The 14766-nt window shown below is 46.7% G+C and overlaps 1 protein-coding gene across 4 annotated transcripts in view; it reads left to right on the top strand.

The window, feature by feature from the left end:
* SLC22A15 (solute carrier family 22 member 15) overlaps positions 1–14766 on the top strand; it is a 92089-nt gene that overhangs the window by 42247 nt on the left and 35076 nt on the right. For all 4 annotated transcript variants that reach the window (XR_007135561.1, XM_047784924.1, XM_047784923.1 and 1 more), the window contains exons 3-5: positions 5888–6020; positions 7181–7345; positions 14062–14191. Coding sequence is in view for 3 of the 4 variants with exons in the window: in XM_047784924.1 (XP_047640880.1) it covers positions 5888–6020; positions 7181–7345; positions 14062–14191 (428 nt within the window). In the remaining variant the exon portion in view is untranslated. The remainder of the gene's footprint in view (positions 1–5887; positions 6021–7180; positions 7346–14061; positions 14192–14766) is intronic.

Raw genomic sequence — 14766 nt, 5'->3', positions numbered from 1 at the left:
TGTCTGGGACCTATACCACAGCTCACGGCAATGCCAGATCCTTAACCCCCTGGGAGAGGCCAGGGATCGAACCCGCAACCTCATGGTTCCTAGTCAGAGTCATTAACCACTGAGCCACGATGGGAATTCCTTCCCTAATTTGCTTTGAAAAAAATCTGGCTGTGCTTTCTTAATTTTTCTATCAGTTCCTGAATATATTCCAGGAGAAAGAGGGAGAAGCACTATCCCAGCTAGTGCTGACATGCATAAAAATTACTAGAATTACTTTGACACTTAGAACTGAGAGCTTGAGAACTAGAATTTGAAATTTGCAGGTGTGACGTCCCTTAGGCTGTATCTTCCTCAAACCGCCATAGCACTTGATAGTTATCCAGTTCTTAGAAGGATGCTGCTACGGTCTTTGTAAGATGGGTTTAAGAAGTTCCGTAATGTGGTCCACAGAGTAGCTGAGGATGGAGCAGCTGCATTAGCCTCTCCTTATGGATTAAACACAGAGCAGTGTCATCCTGAACATCTTGGCCATACAAAAAGTCCAGCAGAATTGAGGTGCAGGGAATTCCTGTTGTGGCGCAGCCGAAATGAACCTGACTAGTATCCATGAGGATGCGGGTTTGATCCCCGACCTCCTTCATTGCGTTCAGGCTCCATTGCTGTGAGCTGTGGCATAGGCTCCCGTGTTGCTGTGGCTGTGGTGTAGGCAGGCAGCTGCATCTCTAATTCGACCCCTAGGCCGGGAACTTCCATAAAGAAAAAAAGAAAGAAACAAACAAACAAGGGTTAAGGTGCAGAATAATCAAAGCTAAAGCTACAGGCCAGGAAATTCCCTGGTGGTTCAGCACTTCAAGGATCCAGCACTGTCACAGCTGTGACATGGGCTTGGTCCCTGGCCTGGGGCTGTGGGTGCGACCAAAACACTTAAAAATACATACATACATAAACTTTCAGGCCAGATTTTCAAGTCATGAAAACAGCACAACCAACCCTGAGAATTTAAAAACCATAAAAGCAAGTGTTTGAACTCCAAGGTGTTCAAAACAAGTCCCGTTAACCCTTTATTGCCCGTGGTGAGAGACGGGATATAGTCCTGTGACAAATACAGCCCTGCCTTCTCTAGGCCAACCTCATAGTTAATATTTGATTCATTTTTCAACCTGAAAAAAAATGTCACCAAACACATTCCTACCACAGAAGTATCCATGCATCCAAAGCAAGTTAATTTTTCACCAAACACAGTTTCTCCTTCAAATTCTAGAATTCTTTTAATGACTTATGTGAAACGTTAAAATGTATTTTTACCCTTTCCTTTACGGGTCCTTAAATCAGGACTTCTTAACATGAGTTAATCTTTTCTGGCAACGCAGGCCATACGTGCCATAGTGTTTGGTAACTGGAGGTCTCGGAGAGGTTGAAGAATGTTGGGAGTGGAGGTTCCAGAGGAAGTGAGTGGAAATCTAGGGGCCAGTGATCTGAAAGTGGGGTGTGCAGCATCAGGATTTTAGAGGTGATGTGCTTATAGAGGATGACAAGGTCCAGGACAGGGGTTCTTAACCTGATTGCCTCTGAGAATCTTCTAGAACACTTAAAAATATACAGTGCCTGGCCCTACCCCAGTGTTGTTGGGGACCCAGCTTTTGACCTCACCATCCCTAATATGTGGCCCTTTTCATCATGGCCCCAGGTAGAGCTCTGGCTTTCAAGTGGACATTGTAAGCAGCAGGAGAGTAGAGATAAAGAAGTGACAGAGGGAAGATCAGCCATCTCTTAAGACAAATTCCTGGAAGCTGCCACATGATGCTTCTGCTTCCATGCATTGGGCAGAACTGGAAAATGTGGCTGTCCTGATTGTGAGGGACATTGGGAAGTTTAGGCTTTCTGGGTAGCTGTACGCCCAGCTAAACATTCTATTGCTATGGAAGAAAGAAAGAGTGGGTATTTCAGAACGGGCTAGATCCTCTGCCACAGAGAGGGAGTAAGTTACATAGTCCAATGGTGTGATCTTCAGACGAGCTGACCGTTTGGAAAGCTGCTTATCTGCTCCCATCTCAGGTTCTCAGGTCTGTGGGTATAAAAGGAAGGGCAGCCTGCAGATGAGAGGGGTCTGGTTCAGTGGGTGATTTCCTTCAACGATAATCAACTTTCAATTAGGGCAAGAATAGAAAGTACATTGGAGTTCAGAAAATAGGGGAATTTCCGAATGGTGACATTATTTCCCTCCCCTCCCCCCCATGTCTTCCATTGCTCCTTCACCAGCATCCATTCTATTATCATGAACACACCCCTTTGCAGGTTCCCACAACCCCCTGGTGCCTTTCGCCCTGTGTCGTACTCCTGGAAAATCCTCGCATCTGTGTAAGCCTAACTCCCCACCTTCTGCTCACACCACGCACAAGCACAAAGCTCAGGTGCGCTCAGTGTGGCCTGGCCGTCTTGTGACACTTTCCATGTCCCATTCTGAGAGGGGGCCGGCTGGCTGCTTCCTCCTTAGACTTCTAGGTCCCCCTCCACTTCCGCTCCCTTCACCCTTCGACCACACTTGAAATTTCAGTGAATAAGAAATGAACCCGTCCGGCAGGAGCTCCCTCTGAACCCCCATCCTGCCTTCCGGTTACAGCAGAACCCCCCTTCTGTGAAAGGCTGCCCTTACTACTTTGTACCCGCTCCTTCTAGCTTCCCAAGTACTTTTGTCCTGCGAGGATTTCTCTTCTACTAGAGTGCAGTTATCAACAGGCACACATGCTAAAAAATACGCTGATAATCCTTCACCCCGCCTACCTGATCACATGCTGTCCCACTTCTGGGCTCCTCTTCACAGCAAAACTTAAGGAACCCATTCTGTGCCCTTCTGCTGCCTGAAATTTCTTAACCTCATCCAGTTCTTCAACCTTCTCCAATCGGCACTCTACTGAAACTGCTATTTTTTTTAAGTGTCTGGTTCATTTCCATATATAATTGCATATCTCTGACCTCATCTTACCTTGACCTCCGAAGCAGCATTTGATATACTTGATCACCCCTTCCTCGCTGAATCACACCCCCTCTCATAGTGTTCATGACCCCACACCTCACTGCCTCCCGTTTTCCTGTTCTCTCGGGCTCCAGATTCCTCCATGTGAGGAGTCTTCAGGCTTCTCTTCTGCTCAGCGTCTGAATGTGGGTGGCTTCTGGGCCCCTGTCCTGAGCCGTCTTCCTTGTCTCGAGGTTCCTAAGCCCCCGGCTCCTCTGCCTCGAGCTTAAGCCTCACATCCAAAGGTTCGTTTGGTGTTTCCACTTGGACATTTTATAAGCATCTCAACCTTCACGTGTCTAAACCGAACTCTGACTTTCCTGCCTCATACCTGATACCCCCTCGCCGCTTCCTCCATTCCAGTGTCACCACCATCCACCGAGTGGCTATGGGTGAAAACATAGTTCAGATCCTTGCCTCTCCCTCTCTCCCCTCCCTGCCCCACATTTCATTCATCAGCAACTCCTGCTAGTCCTGCCTTCAAGATCAGTCCCATGATCACAGAATTCTCTCTATTGCCGTTGCTTTCATCCTGGTCCAGGCCACGCTTAACTCCTGAACTATTGCAGGAGCCCTGCCTGCTCCCACGTTTCCCTGTTGCAGCGCGTTCTCTAAGTGTGGCCGGGCCCATCTCTAGAGACGTAAATCCAGTCATGGACTGCCTTCCCTTTGCACTGGAATGAAATCCTAGCTCCTTACCGTGCCTCAGAGCCCTGCATGCCCCCACCCCCGCCCCCTCCACCTCCTTTCATACCACCCCCACTGGAGGCACCCCGACACGTCTTCACCTTAGGGCTGTCGCACTTATTCTCATGCTCCCCAAACAGCTTTTTGGGGGTTGGTCACTGGCTCATCATTCAGGTCACCACGTCACCTCCCCAGTGAGCCTTCCCTGAATACCTGATTTAAAGAGATGTTCCCCTAGTCTCTCCCTTTGTGCTTACGTGTTGAGTATCTAGTTTCCTCCAGCGGAACTTATACTCCATGAGGGCAGGGACTGTGTCGATTTCGTTTGCATCTGTACTCCTGGTGTCAAGCATAGTTATAAATCCCGAGTAGAAACCAGCCCAATAGGTACTGAACGCTGAGTGACAGAAGCCTGGAATGTCGTTCAGCCTTGTGTCCTCTTGCTGCCATCACGCTCTGATTTAAATTATGACTGCCACCCAGAACAGTAACTGCTCGATGACTATTTCTAAGGCAATTCTAATGCTACCGTAGACTACTTTTTCTAACCCACCAAGGGCCAGAAGAAGCAGTTAATTAATCTTATTAAGAACTGCAGGGACAGACAGGAGAATTTAAAAGCACAGCATTAATGAAGGGTATCGTCCTCTGTTGATTTTTCCAGGAGCTAAGTTTGTGTGTGTGTGTGTGTGTGTGTGTGTGTTGTGGCATTCAAGATGTACGGAAGCTGTCTTGTCAAAAGCCTTAGCAATCTCGTCTCACAGGAAATACAAGAGGAGAGAAGTTGGTTGTGCTTTGGGCCAGAATGACTGGCTGTCCAGGTGCGGGACAGGAATGGTTTGAAAGCTGGAGAGCCGACAGCTAAGGGTGCCTCCGTGCAAGTATTAGAGAAGCGTCTTTCCGAACCCTGTCATTGCTGAGCCTAGGAAGGTGGCTGTGCAGGGGAGATGACCGTTCTTTTGGTTTTCTGAGGTTACCTCTGAGGCCCAGGTTGGCTTTTATCTTTATAACCAGAGATCATAGTGACATATCACTAGGCAGGGCTTTAGGTAATGGCATTTTAAGCAGAGGAAAATGACTTTCTCTTTGAGTTTATAAATTCCCCTAAAATAGAAGATAAGAGTACTCAAGGGATTACTTTCGTGGCAGTGACATACACATAACATAAAACGTATCATTTTAAAGTACACAGTACAGGCGCATTAAGCACATGCGCATCATCACGCAACCATCACCACCATCCATCTTCTGCGCCTCTTTCATTCTCCCAAACTGAAACTCTGCTTTCTTTTTTTTTTCCCCCCCGACCAGTTGATTTTATTTATTTATTTATTTATTTATTTTATTTTCCCACTGTACAGCAAGGGGGTCAGGTTATCCTTACATGTATACATTACAGTTACATTTTCCCCCCACCCTTTCTTCTGTTGCAACATGAGTATCTAGACAAAGTTCTCAATGCTATTCAGCAGGATCTCCTTGTAAATCTCTTCTAAGTTGTGTCTGATAAGCCCAAGCTCCCGATCCCTCCCACTCCCTCCCCCTCCCATCAGGCAGCCACAAAACTCTGCTTTCTTGAAACCGTGACCACTCCTTCTCCCACCGCCTGGTAACCACTGTGCTCCTTTCTGTCCCTGTGGATTTGCCGCGCCCTCCTCTGTTGACCATCAACTGCTTCACCTCATGACACTCCCGTCACCCAGTGTGTGGGTCTGGGGTGGGGTGCCCACATAAAGCAATGTACCAAGAGTTAGCATCAGATCCTGCAGATTTAGTTCAGTCCCAGAGGACTGCCCCTGCCACCCCCTTCAGGGATGTTGTCCAGGATGCAGGGGAGAAGTTCCAGTATACAAATTTTTGTTGTACATTTGTTTTTTCTTTTCAGGCCCATGGCATTTGGAAATTCCTGGGCTAGGGGTCACATCCGAGCTGCAGCTGCCGGCCTACACCACAGCCACAGCAACACAGGATCTGAGCCATGTCTGCAATGTACACGGCAGCTTGCAGCAACCCTGGATCCTTAACCCACTGAGCGAGGCCAAGGATCAAATCCGCATCCTTATGGATACCAGTCGGATTCTTAATCCGCTGAGCCACAAGGGGAACTCCCCCCCCCACCTTTTTTAATAGCTGACTCCATCCATCCATCTTTTCTGTGGCCTAAATGTCTCTCATTCGTTTTTTTTCTTCCTCTAGTGGTTTTTAATTGCCAACAGATCCTACAAAGTCAGTGCAGCAAGCTCCTTTTTCTTCAGCGGTGTGTTCGTGGGAGTTATCTCTTTTGGGCAACTCTCAGATCGCTTTGGAAGGAAAAAAGTCTATCTCACAGGTAATCTGTTCCTATTCATGAACTGAATGAGACGGTTTACTTCTGTTAAGTTTCCCAGGGAAACAATGAGGGGACCACTCCCTAAAGTTTCTCAGGGAGTTGCCCTGTGGACACAGAACTGAGTTTTATTACACTGGCAAGACGCCGAGTTGATGCTGGCCAAACATTTTAAAGTGACCAGCACAGCTAATGAAGATATTTGCACTGTAAGCTTTTCACAGTCGTGCTTTCCACAACCCCCGCATTCTAACTCGTGCTGTGTTGCTGAGGAGGACAGTGACCGAGACAGTCCGCTCGATCTGGCTCCTTAAACCTTGTGTGTTGATTTGTTTCAGAGGAGCTCCACGGGACTCAGCATAGTTGTTCTGACAAGCCGAGCATGAGCTAGGATTTTTCAGTTTCCACTATTATTGTAAATAACTGAAAACTGCATGTGATAGACAGGAATCACCTTGTAACAAAGAAGACCTATTTTTCTTGATAGTTTTTAAGAGGCACCGCTTATTGTCATTTATTTTAATTTTTCATTTTTTTAATGGCTGTACCCACGGCTTATAGAAGTTTCCAGGCCAAGGATTGAACCTGAGCTGTAGCTGGAACCTACACCACAGCTATGGCAGTGCTAAATCCTTTAATCTACTGTACTGGGCCAGGGATTGAACTCACAGCTCTGCAGTGAGCCAAGCTGCTACAGTTGGATTCTCTCTCTCTCTCTCTATCTCTCTCTCTTTTATTTTCTTTTTAGGGCCGCCCTTGTAGCATATGGAAGTTCCCAGGCTCGGGGTCAAATCTGAGCCACAGCCACCGGCCTATACCATGGCTCACAGCAATGCAGGATCCAAGCCATGTCTGTGACCTACACCAAAGCTCACGGCAATGCCAGATCCTTAACCTGCTGAGCGAGGCCAGGGATCAAACCCACAACCTCATGTACTAGTTGGATTCGTTTCCACTATGCCATAACGGGAACTCCTGCAGTTGGATCCTTAACCTACTGTACCACAGCAGGAACTCCAAGAGAAACTGTTTAAAAAAAAAAAATAGCTCAGAAAATTTAAATTCATCAAAAATTATCTTCACACAGTAACAAATGTAATGTATTACGTTCATCAAATGCTGTTTTGCCTCTGGATTACTGAATATTCTTCTTCTCTTTCTAGGTTTTGCTCTCGACATCTTATTTGCTATCGCAAATGGGTTCTCCCCCACATATGAGTTCTTTGCAATAACTCGCTTCCTGGTGGGCGTGATGAATGGAGGGATGTCCCTGGTGGCCTTTGTCCTGCTGAACGAATGTGTGGGCACCGCCTACTGGGCACTGGCAGGTACTGCTTAAATCCACGCACACATGGAGATGGTGAGCCGCTCCAGAAAATTGGTAGGGAACCGGTTTAACCCTCCAGCCAAAAAACGCACTCGGACTTGGGGTGCTCTATCCACCTGTAAGATTTGCTTTCTGAGTTTGTTCTGTATGACCTCAGACGAGTCATTAGTCATTGTGTTTGTATCCCTCTGTAGACGTCTCCCCTGGGGCCTGCCTCACAGATGGCCTAGCGATTATTGTAAGAGCATCTCTTTCCTCAGAAGGGCATTACCTGCTTTTTACCTTCAACTGAAAAATAGTGCAGAGATAGGCAGTGCTAGAAACTCCTTTCTCTGCGCCTTTGTACTGTGTCTTCCTAAATCTTTCTTACATAGGTCTTTCTGGTTGTTGCTCTTCTCTTCGAGTCAGCAAGTGCTGTTCTTGCAGGATTTCCTTGCTGATGTTGAAGTTCCAAACGAAGGCCATCGTCTGTCTTATGTTTAACCATCCCAGCATCTTCTCAGGAACTACACTGTCGTAAGATCAGTGATTTTAGAAGCTTACTTGACTTAAGGTCTTGGGAGAGTGACTCTACCAAGACTGCCTCGTGGACTCGTAGGTTTGCAGCGAGAATTTTTGTTTGCTTTGCTTTCCATTCATTTGACAGCCATTGAGTACTGTTGATGCTCTTGTACTAATATGGGAACAGGTTGATTGTGCCACTGTAGAAATGTGTCTCCGTGAGGATGGAGATGAGAGAGTGGCAGCTCCCATCTGCTGAGCATCTGTTATATGTCAGGTACCACACTAGGCATCTGACCCCTACCTGTAATAGTCCCAGAGCCCACAAGTTAAGAATTTCTACCTTCATTTTATGGATGAAGACACTTGGCCTCTGAAAGGTGGGGTGATATGCCCATTTTCACATAGCTCATGACTGACAGGACCAGGATGACGCCAAGCTCGCAGCATCCCACTGTTCCCTGAGGCTTCTCCTCCTGGACCCTCAGTGCGTCACCACATATGAATGCTGACCTGCTCAGCCTGTTTTCTCACTGGTGGTGTTTTGGAAGTTGGTGAGGGCTAATGTGTTGAGCTGAAAGACAGGCTGAAAAAGCAAACTCTGCTCTTTGTGAACGTTCACCAAACTGGTGCCCAAACTGAGGGACACAGAAGGTTGGAACGTTAGAACCAAGCTGGGGAGCAGAGACACCAGCTCCTCCCCTAGCAGGACAGGCTTCTTGCTTGTCTCTCACCCACGCGGCTTTATGATTCACTTTGTCTGTGACAGCTTTCAAAGGCTTTAGAGATGGGCTTCTTTTGTCTCTAGCCCAGCTGCTATGCTAGGATCAGTGAGAAGTCTTCCTCTGAGTCTTCAGTTTGCGTTGAAACTCGAAGGTCTCTTTTTCATGGTGGGTTCAGACAAGCTGGGGCTTTCCAGGAAGTGCATCACGACCGTGAACACGGCCAGCGCATTAGCCAGGAAAGACACGGATGCCCCTCTCCCGGGGTTTTGGTTTTCTGCAGTCCAGAGTCCTGCTCGTATACAGTATTATGAGGACATATTTTTCATGTACCCAACACGTTCCTCTTTTAAAATATTCACATTTGACTTGAGTTGTTCTATGAAGAAGATGCTGCCCCCACCCTGCCAGATTCTCTAGGATTAGTCCTGTCCTCTTGCATATTTTGGTTAAAAAGAAAGACCTCCTGGTCTCTTGCTCCCTTGCCAGGCATCTAAAGCCAGTGAAAAGATTGCTATTAAAGTGCTTTAACCTTCCATTCTTGTCCTGGAAGCTGAGTTAAGATGACGGGATTAAAATTTCTACAGCAAAGGAAAAAGGGAGAAAGGAAAAAACAAAAAACAAAAAACCACCCCGCACGAGTGGTACCAGATGGTTGCCCAATTCATTGTGAAATTCAGAAGAAGGGAGCTCCCTTTGTAGCTTAGTGGTAATGAGTCTGACTAGTATCCCTGAGGACGTAGGTTTGATCCCCGGCCTCACTCAGTGGGTTAAAGGATCTGGCATTACCATGAGCGAGCTGTGGTGTAGGTCACAGATAGAGCTCGGATCCAGTGTTGACATGGCTGTGGTGTAGGCCAGCAGCCATAGCTCCCATTCAACCCCTGGCCTGGGAGCTTCCATATGCTGCATCTGTGGCCCTAAAAAGCAAAAAAAAAAAAAAAAAAAAAAAAAAAAGGAGAAGAAGACGAAGAGGAAGAAGACATTCAGAAGGAGCATGAGTGGGTTTGCTGAAGGCTGGTGCAGTTGACCTGCATCTGGGACAGAAGCAAGATGCTAATGCACCTGGAACTCTTGAGAGGTGCTTCCTTCGTCCCCTTTCCACCAGCCCAGTCTTCCCCAGAGTTCTGTCCTTGGCCTTTCTTTTCAGGCTGTTTTCTCTCCAGCACAAGTTTATACACTCCTAAGGCTTTAGATATGCTCATGAGCTGCAAGAAACTGGGGGAAAAAAATACAAATGGTTGTCTATAGGGGATTAGTTGGAAGTAGCCTAATTGTTTATTAATAAAAAAATAATTTGAAAAATTGTGCTTACTTACAAAAGAATATTTGCAGCATGTATAAAACACTATGTAAAGTATGTACAGAAATGTCTAAGTACAAACGGCAAACATCCGTTTTTCAGGATAATTCTTAGCAAGAAGAATGAGGGTAACTGCAATTCCCATCATGGCTCAGCGGGTTAAGAACACAACTAGTCTCCGTGAGGATGCAGGTTTGATGGCTGGCCTTGCTCACTGGATTAAGGATCTGGCATTGCCACAAGCTGGGGTGTAGACTGCAGATGCAGCTAGGATCCAGCATTGATGCGGCTGTGGCACAGGCCAGCAGCTGCAGCTTGGATTCAACCCCCAACCTGGGAACTCCCATATGCTGCAAGTGAGACCCTAAAAAGAAAATGAATAAATAAATAATGAGGATAATTGGTTAAAATTATTAAGGATAGAAAAAGTGAAATACTAAAGCCACTAAAATGTCATATTAGTATAATTATTTAGGAAGTTTTCCTCTTTTGGCTCAGCAGTAATGAGCCCGACTAGTATCCATCAGGATGCAGGTTCAACCCTGGCCTTACTCAGTGGGTTAGGGATCCAGCATTGCGGTGAGCTGAGGCGGAGGTCACAGATGTGGCTTGGATCCTGTGTTGCTGTGGCTGTGGCGTAGGCCGGCAGCTGCAGCTCTGATCCAACCCCTAGCCTGGAAACTTCCATATGCCACAGGTATGGCCCTAAAAAGCAAAAAAAAAAAAAAAATTATTATTATTTATTTTTTCTTACATAAATATAACAAAAGGAATTGATGTTCACTGTACAAAATAAGAAATACATAGAAGTGAAATATTAAGGATACATATAGTCCCACCCCCCTAAGTCTGCATTTTACAAAAATGAATCATCATTATACACGATTTTCTAACCTGCTGAAATTTGGTTTATACTAGTGCAAATGGCACAGGAACTGCAGACCTGAAATTAATCTAAAATAAGCAGAAAAGAAATCTGAAAATAAATACCCAAAGGCCCATAAACAGGTTCAAAACCACCTATGGTATACCCCAGCATTATAGTATGCAAAAGTGGTGATTTGAAATGTTCACATTTTAAAATTAAATGTTTTAGCCAGATAACCCTAGAGTCTCACCACATCTGTATCTCCTCATCTTATCCCTGTTGGCATTTCCAGGTGTGAATGTGCAGCTTCCTGATGGATATTAGATATGAATGTCTCTTGGCCCCTCAAGTAAAAAGTATTGCTGTCTTTTTTTTTTTTTTGTCTTTTTGCCATTTCTTGGGCCACTCCCATGGCATGTGGAGGTTCCTAGGCTAGGGGTCTTATCGGAGCTGTAGCCACTGGCCTACGCCAGAGCCACAGCAATGCGGGATCCGAGCCAAGTCTGCAACCTACACCACAGCTCACGGCAACGCCGGATCGTTAACCCACTGAGCAAGGGCAGGGACCGAACCCGCAACCTCATGGTTCCTAGTCAGATTCGTTAACCACTGCGCCACGACAGGAACTCCCAAGTACTGCTTTCTTTCAAATAAAATCTCCATGCCTTTCTGGGACATCTATCTATGGTAACACCATCACAGTATTCAAAGTCATTAAACTAGAAGCTTTGGGTCATTTCCTCCTGTCTGTCGTATCCAGTTGATACCAGGTCTTACTGATTATGGTGGAGCTTCGCCTGTGATGAGCTTGGGGGAAAAAGGAAATCATCCGGTTAATCTCATCAAAGCCCAGGAGAGCCAGGCCTGGGGATGCCTGGAAACAGGAGGTCAGATGCTTCCCATCTCTGTTTCCCATCCTCTCTGAGAAGCTTCCTCTGCTCAGGCAAGGATGGGGCCCAGCAGCTCTCAGGGTTCACCACCAAGTCTAGCGTTTAAAATTCTTGGTAGGGAGTTCCCAACATGGCTCAGTGGAAACGAATCTGGCGAGTAACCATGAGGACCCAGGTTTGATCCCTGGCCTCGTTCAGTGGGTAAGTGATCTGGCATTGCTGTGAGATGTGGTGTAGGTCACAGATGCGGCTTGGATCTGGCTTTGCAGTGGCTGTGGCGTAGACCAGCGGCTACAGCTCTGATTCAACCCCTAGCCTGGGAACCTCCATATGTCACAGGTGTGGCCCTAAAAAGACAACATAAATAAATAGATAGATAAATAAATAAAATAAAATTCTTGGTAGGAGCTCTGATTGGCCCAACTAAGGGAGCCATGATTGGCAGCCCCTACTTGAACCACAAGGATGAAGTAAGGGGAGGTCATTTCTCCAGAAAAGCCAGGGTATGTTCTTGGCATTAGAAAGGAGCACCGGGTAGACAATACTTTCTAAGAGATACTCACCAGAGTGGCCAAACTCAGCACATGGCTCTTCTGGGGAGATTAATAGATAGAAGGGGCTCTACCTATTTGACAGTAGGATGATGTAACTAACATTTTTACAGCATGCGTTTTTCATTTGGGGGAATGAATTAACCGGATGATTTCCTTTTTCCCCATACAGTATTTCATTTGAAATAGCACCTTTTGGAGTTCCCATCGTGGCTTGGTGGTTAACAAATCCGACTAGGAACCATGAGGTTGCGGGTTCAATCCCTGCCCTTGCAGTGGGTTAAGGATCTGGCATTGCCGTGAGCTGTGGTGTAGGTTGCAGACTCGGCTCAGATCCTGCGTTGCTGTGGCTCTGGCATAGGCTGGTGGCTGCAGCTCCGATTAGACCCCTAGCCTGGGAACCTCCATATACCTCGGGAGTGGCCCAAGAAATGGCAAAAAGACAAAAAAAAAAAAAAAGAAAGAAAGAAATAGCACCTTTTGCCGTAGATATTATTACTTGTCTTTCATCAGTGAGGAAGCTGAGGCTCGGAGATATTTAGTGATTTGCCCAAAGTCACCCAGCAGCATGTGGCAGAACTGGGGTCTGAATTTGGTCCCTCTGACGTGGCCCCATCCTATGGGTTCTCTCTCTCGCTCTCTCTCTTTTTTTTTTTTTTTGCCTACATTGTTATCAGTGGATACGAGGACTTGGAACTGCTCTAAGCCATGACAAAAGGCCTTGTTCTTGGAAACCAGGTGCTATCTCATGCACCGTAATGCACCTGTAATAGCTATTGATTATCTTAAGTTTCCAGGGAAATCAGAGGGAATGGAAATCCCCATCCCCTTACTTAGAGGACCCCATGTTCCGATTGGTTTTCTGCACACGCTGAACTTTCTGTCACGTCACCTCTCCTTTCTGCTTCTCCCTTCTCCTCACCAGGGCAGACAGCATACACATCAGTGTTTTCCCTTAGAGGTTGGCAAATCTATGGACAAGAAGGCAAGAAACATTTGCTGTATAGGATTGTTGTAGAAAATTCTTATTATGGAAAATTCAAGATCAGCCAAGTCCTATTGGAGTTCCTGTTGTGGCTCCGTGGGATCAGAACCTGACTAATATCCATGAGGATGCGGGTTTCATCCCTAGCTCCGGGGGTTAAGGATCCAGCATTGCCATGAGCTGTGGTGTAGGTCGCAGACACGGCTCTGATTGGGTGTGGCTGAGGCTGTGGTGTAGGCAGACAGCTGGAGCTCCGATTCGACCTCTAGCCTGGGAACCTCCACATGCCACGGGTGCGGCCCTAAAAAGACAAAAAACAAAAACAAACAAAAAACATAGGTTCCTTAACAACCCCATGGTTGTTGTCCGTGTGCTTCATGCTTCGTGGAACTCACATTCCACTTGGGAGAGACAGATAAGAAACAAATATAAAATGTTATATATCTGATGGTGATAAATTAAGTGGGGAAGGACAGTCGGGAGAACTGGGGGTGATTTAAGACAAGGATTTCAGGGGCAGCCTCTGTGACAGAGATGCAGTCCCCGCACTGCCATGGTCTCATGATGGAAACAACCTTCCCGCCATGTAGCGAACGGTATTTCCAAACCTCATCCATGACCTCACACAGATGCCAGTATAATATCAATGCTAGAAGCATTTGAGCAGACCCGTGAAATGTCTCTTGACCACATGTGGTTTGTATTTGACATCTGTCCTTCCTTCTCTTCCACTCCTTTGCGGGCCTCTCTTCTCGATGTATCATCTGACAGTGGTATTTGTAAAGGTTTCTCTCTCTGCTGACATCACACAAGGGAGGAATGGGCACCAAGGCCTGGGTTTGAAATGGGGCTGTACGTGGTCCTTTCTCCAGTAACAGGTCTCTTTTCCTGAATTAGGGTCCATCGGTGGCCTCTTCTTCGCAGTTGGCATTGCCCAGTATGCCCTGTTGGGATATTTCATCCGCTCCTGGAGGACCCTCGCCGTTCTGGTTAACCTGCAGGGAACCGTGGTGTTTCTCTTATCTTTGTAAGTAGTTCTTCCTCTTCGAGTTTCCCTTTAATAAGCAGAAGGACTGTCTTAAGAGGATGCGGGTCAATGAGCGGCGTTATTCCCTTTCAGGAGTTTGCCTGAACTGACTTTGGTGAAGAACTAAATTCCGCAAGCCCTCCAATGCTTGGCAGCTCCTGGGAAGAGAGATGCTTAATTAATTCAGAAAGCAGGTATCCCTTGTTTCAAGTATCCTCTCGATAGACTGCATTTTTAACCTTCAAATTGTGGATGGAGGGTACCACTTTCTTTTTTAACCTAATGCCTCAGGCTTAAAGATCTTCAGGCTGGATCAGATCAGATCTTCAGGGGCTGGGGGTGTGACTGCGGTATGATATTATAGAGCAGTGGATGCACATTGAATACGTGGTGGCACCTCTTCGTCCCACAGATCAGAATCATCTCAGGGCCTCTGCATGTGGACGTGGGAAGAGGCACAGATAGAGGAGGAAGCTGTAGAGGGCATGAGCTCACAGCAGTAATGGGTGATGCCCTGGCCAGGGCGGGGTCCTGCAGACAGCTCATCCCACGTGTCACACCATGGTGCTCTAAAG

Source organism: Phacochoerus africanus, chromosome 6 (assembly GCF_016906955.1).
Source record: "Phacochoerus africanus isolate WHEZ1 chromosome 6, ROS_Pafr_v1, whole genome shotgun sequence".
NCBI classification, from domain to species: domain Eukaryota; kingdom Metazoa; phylum Chordata; class Mammalia; order Artiodactyla; family Suidae; genus Phacochoerus; species Phacochoerus africanus.
The sequence above is the reverse complement of the archived record's forward strand: the minus strand, read 5'-3'. Positions and strand labels throughout refer to the sequence as shown.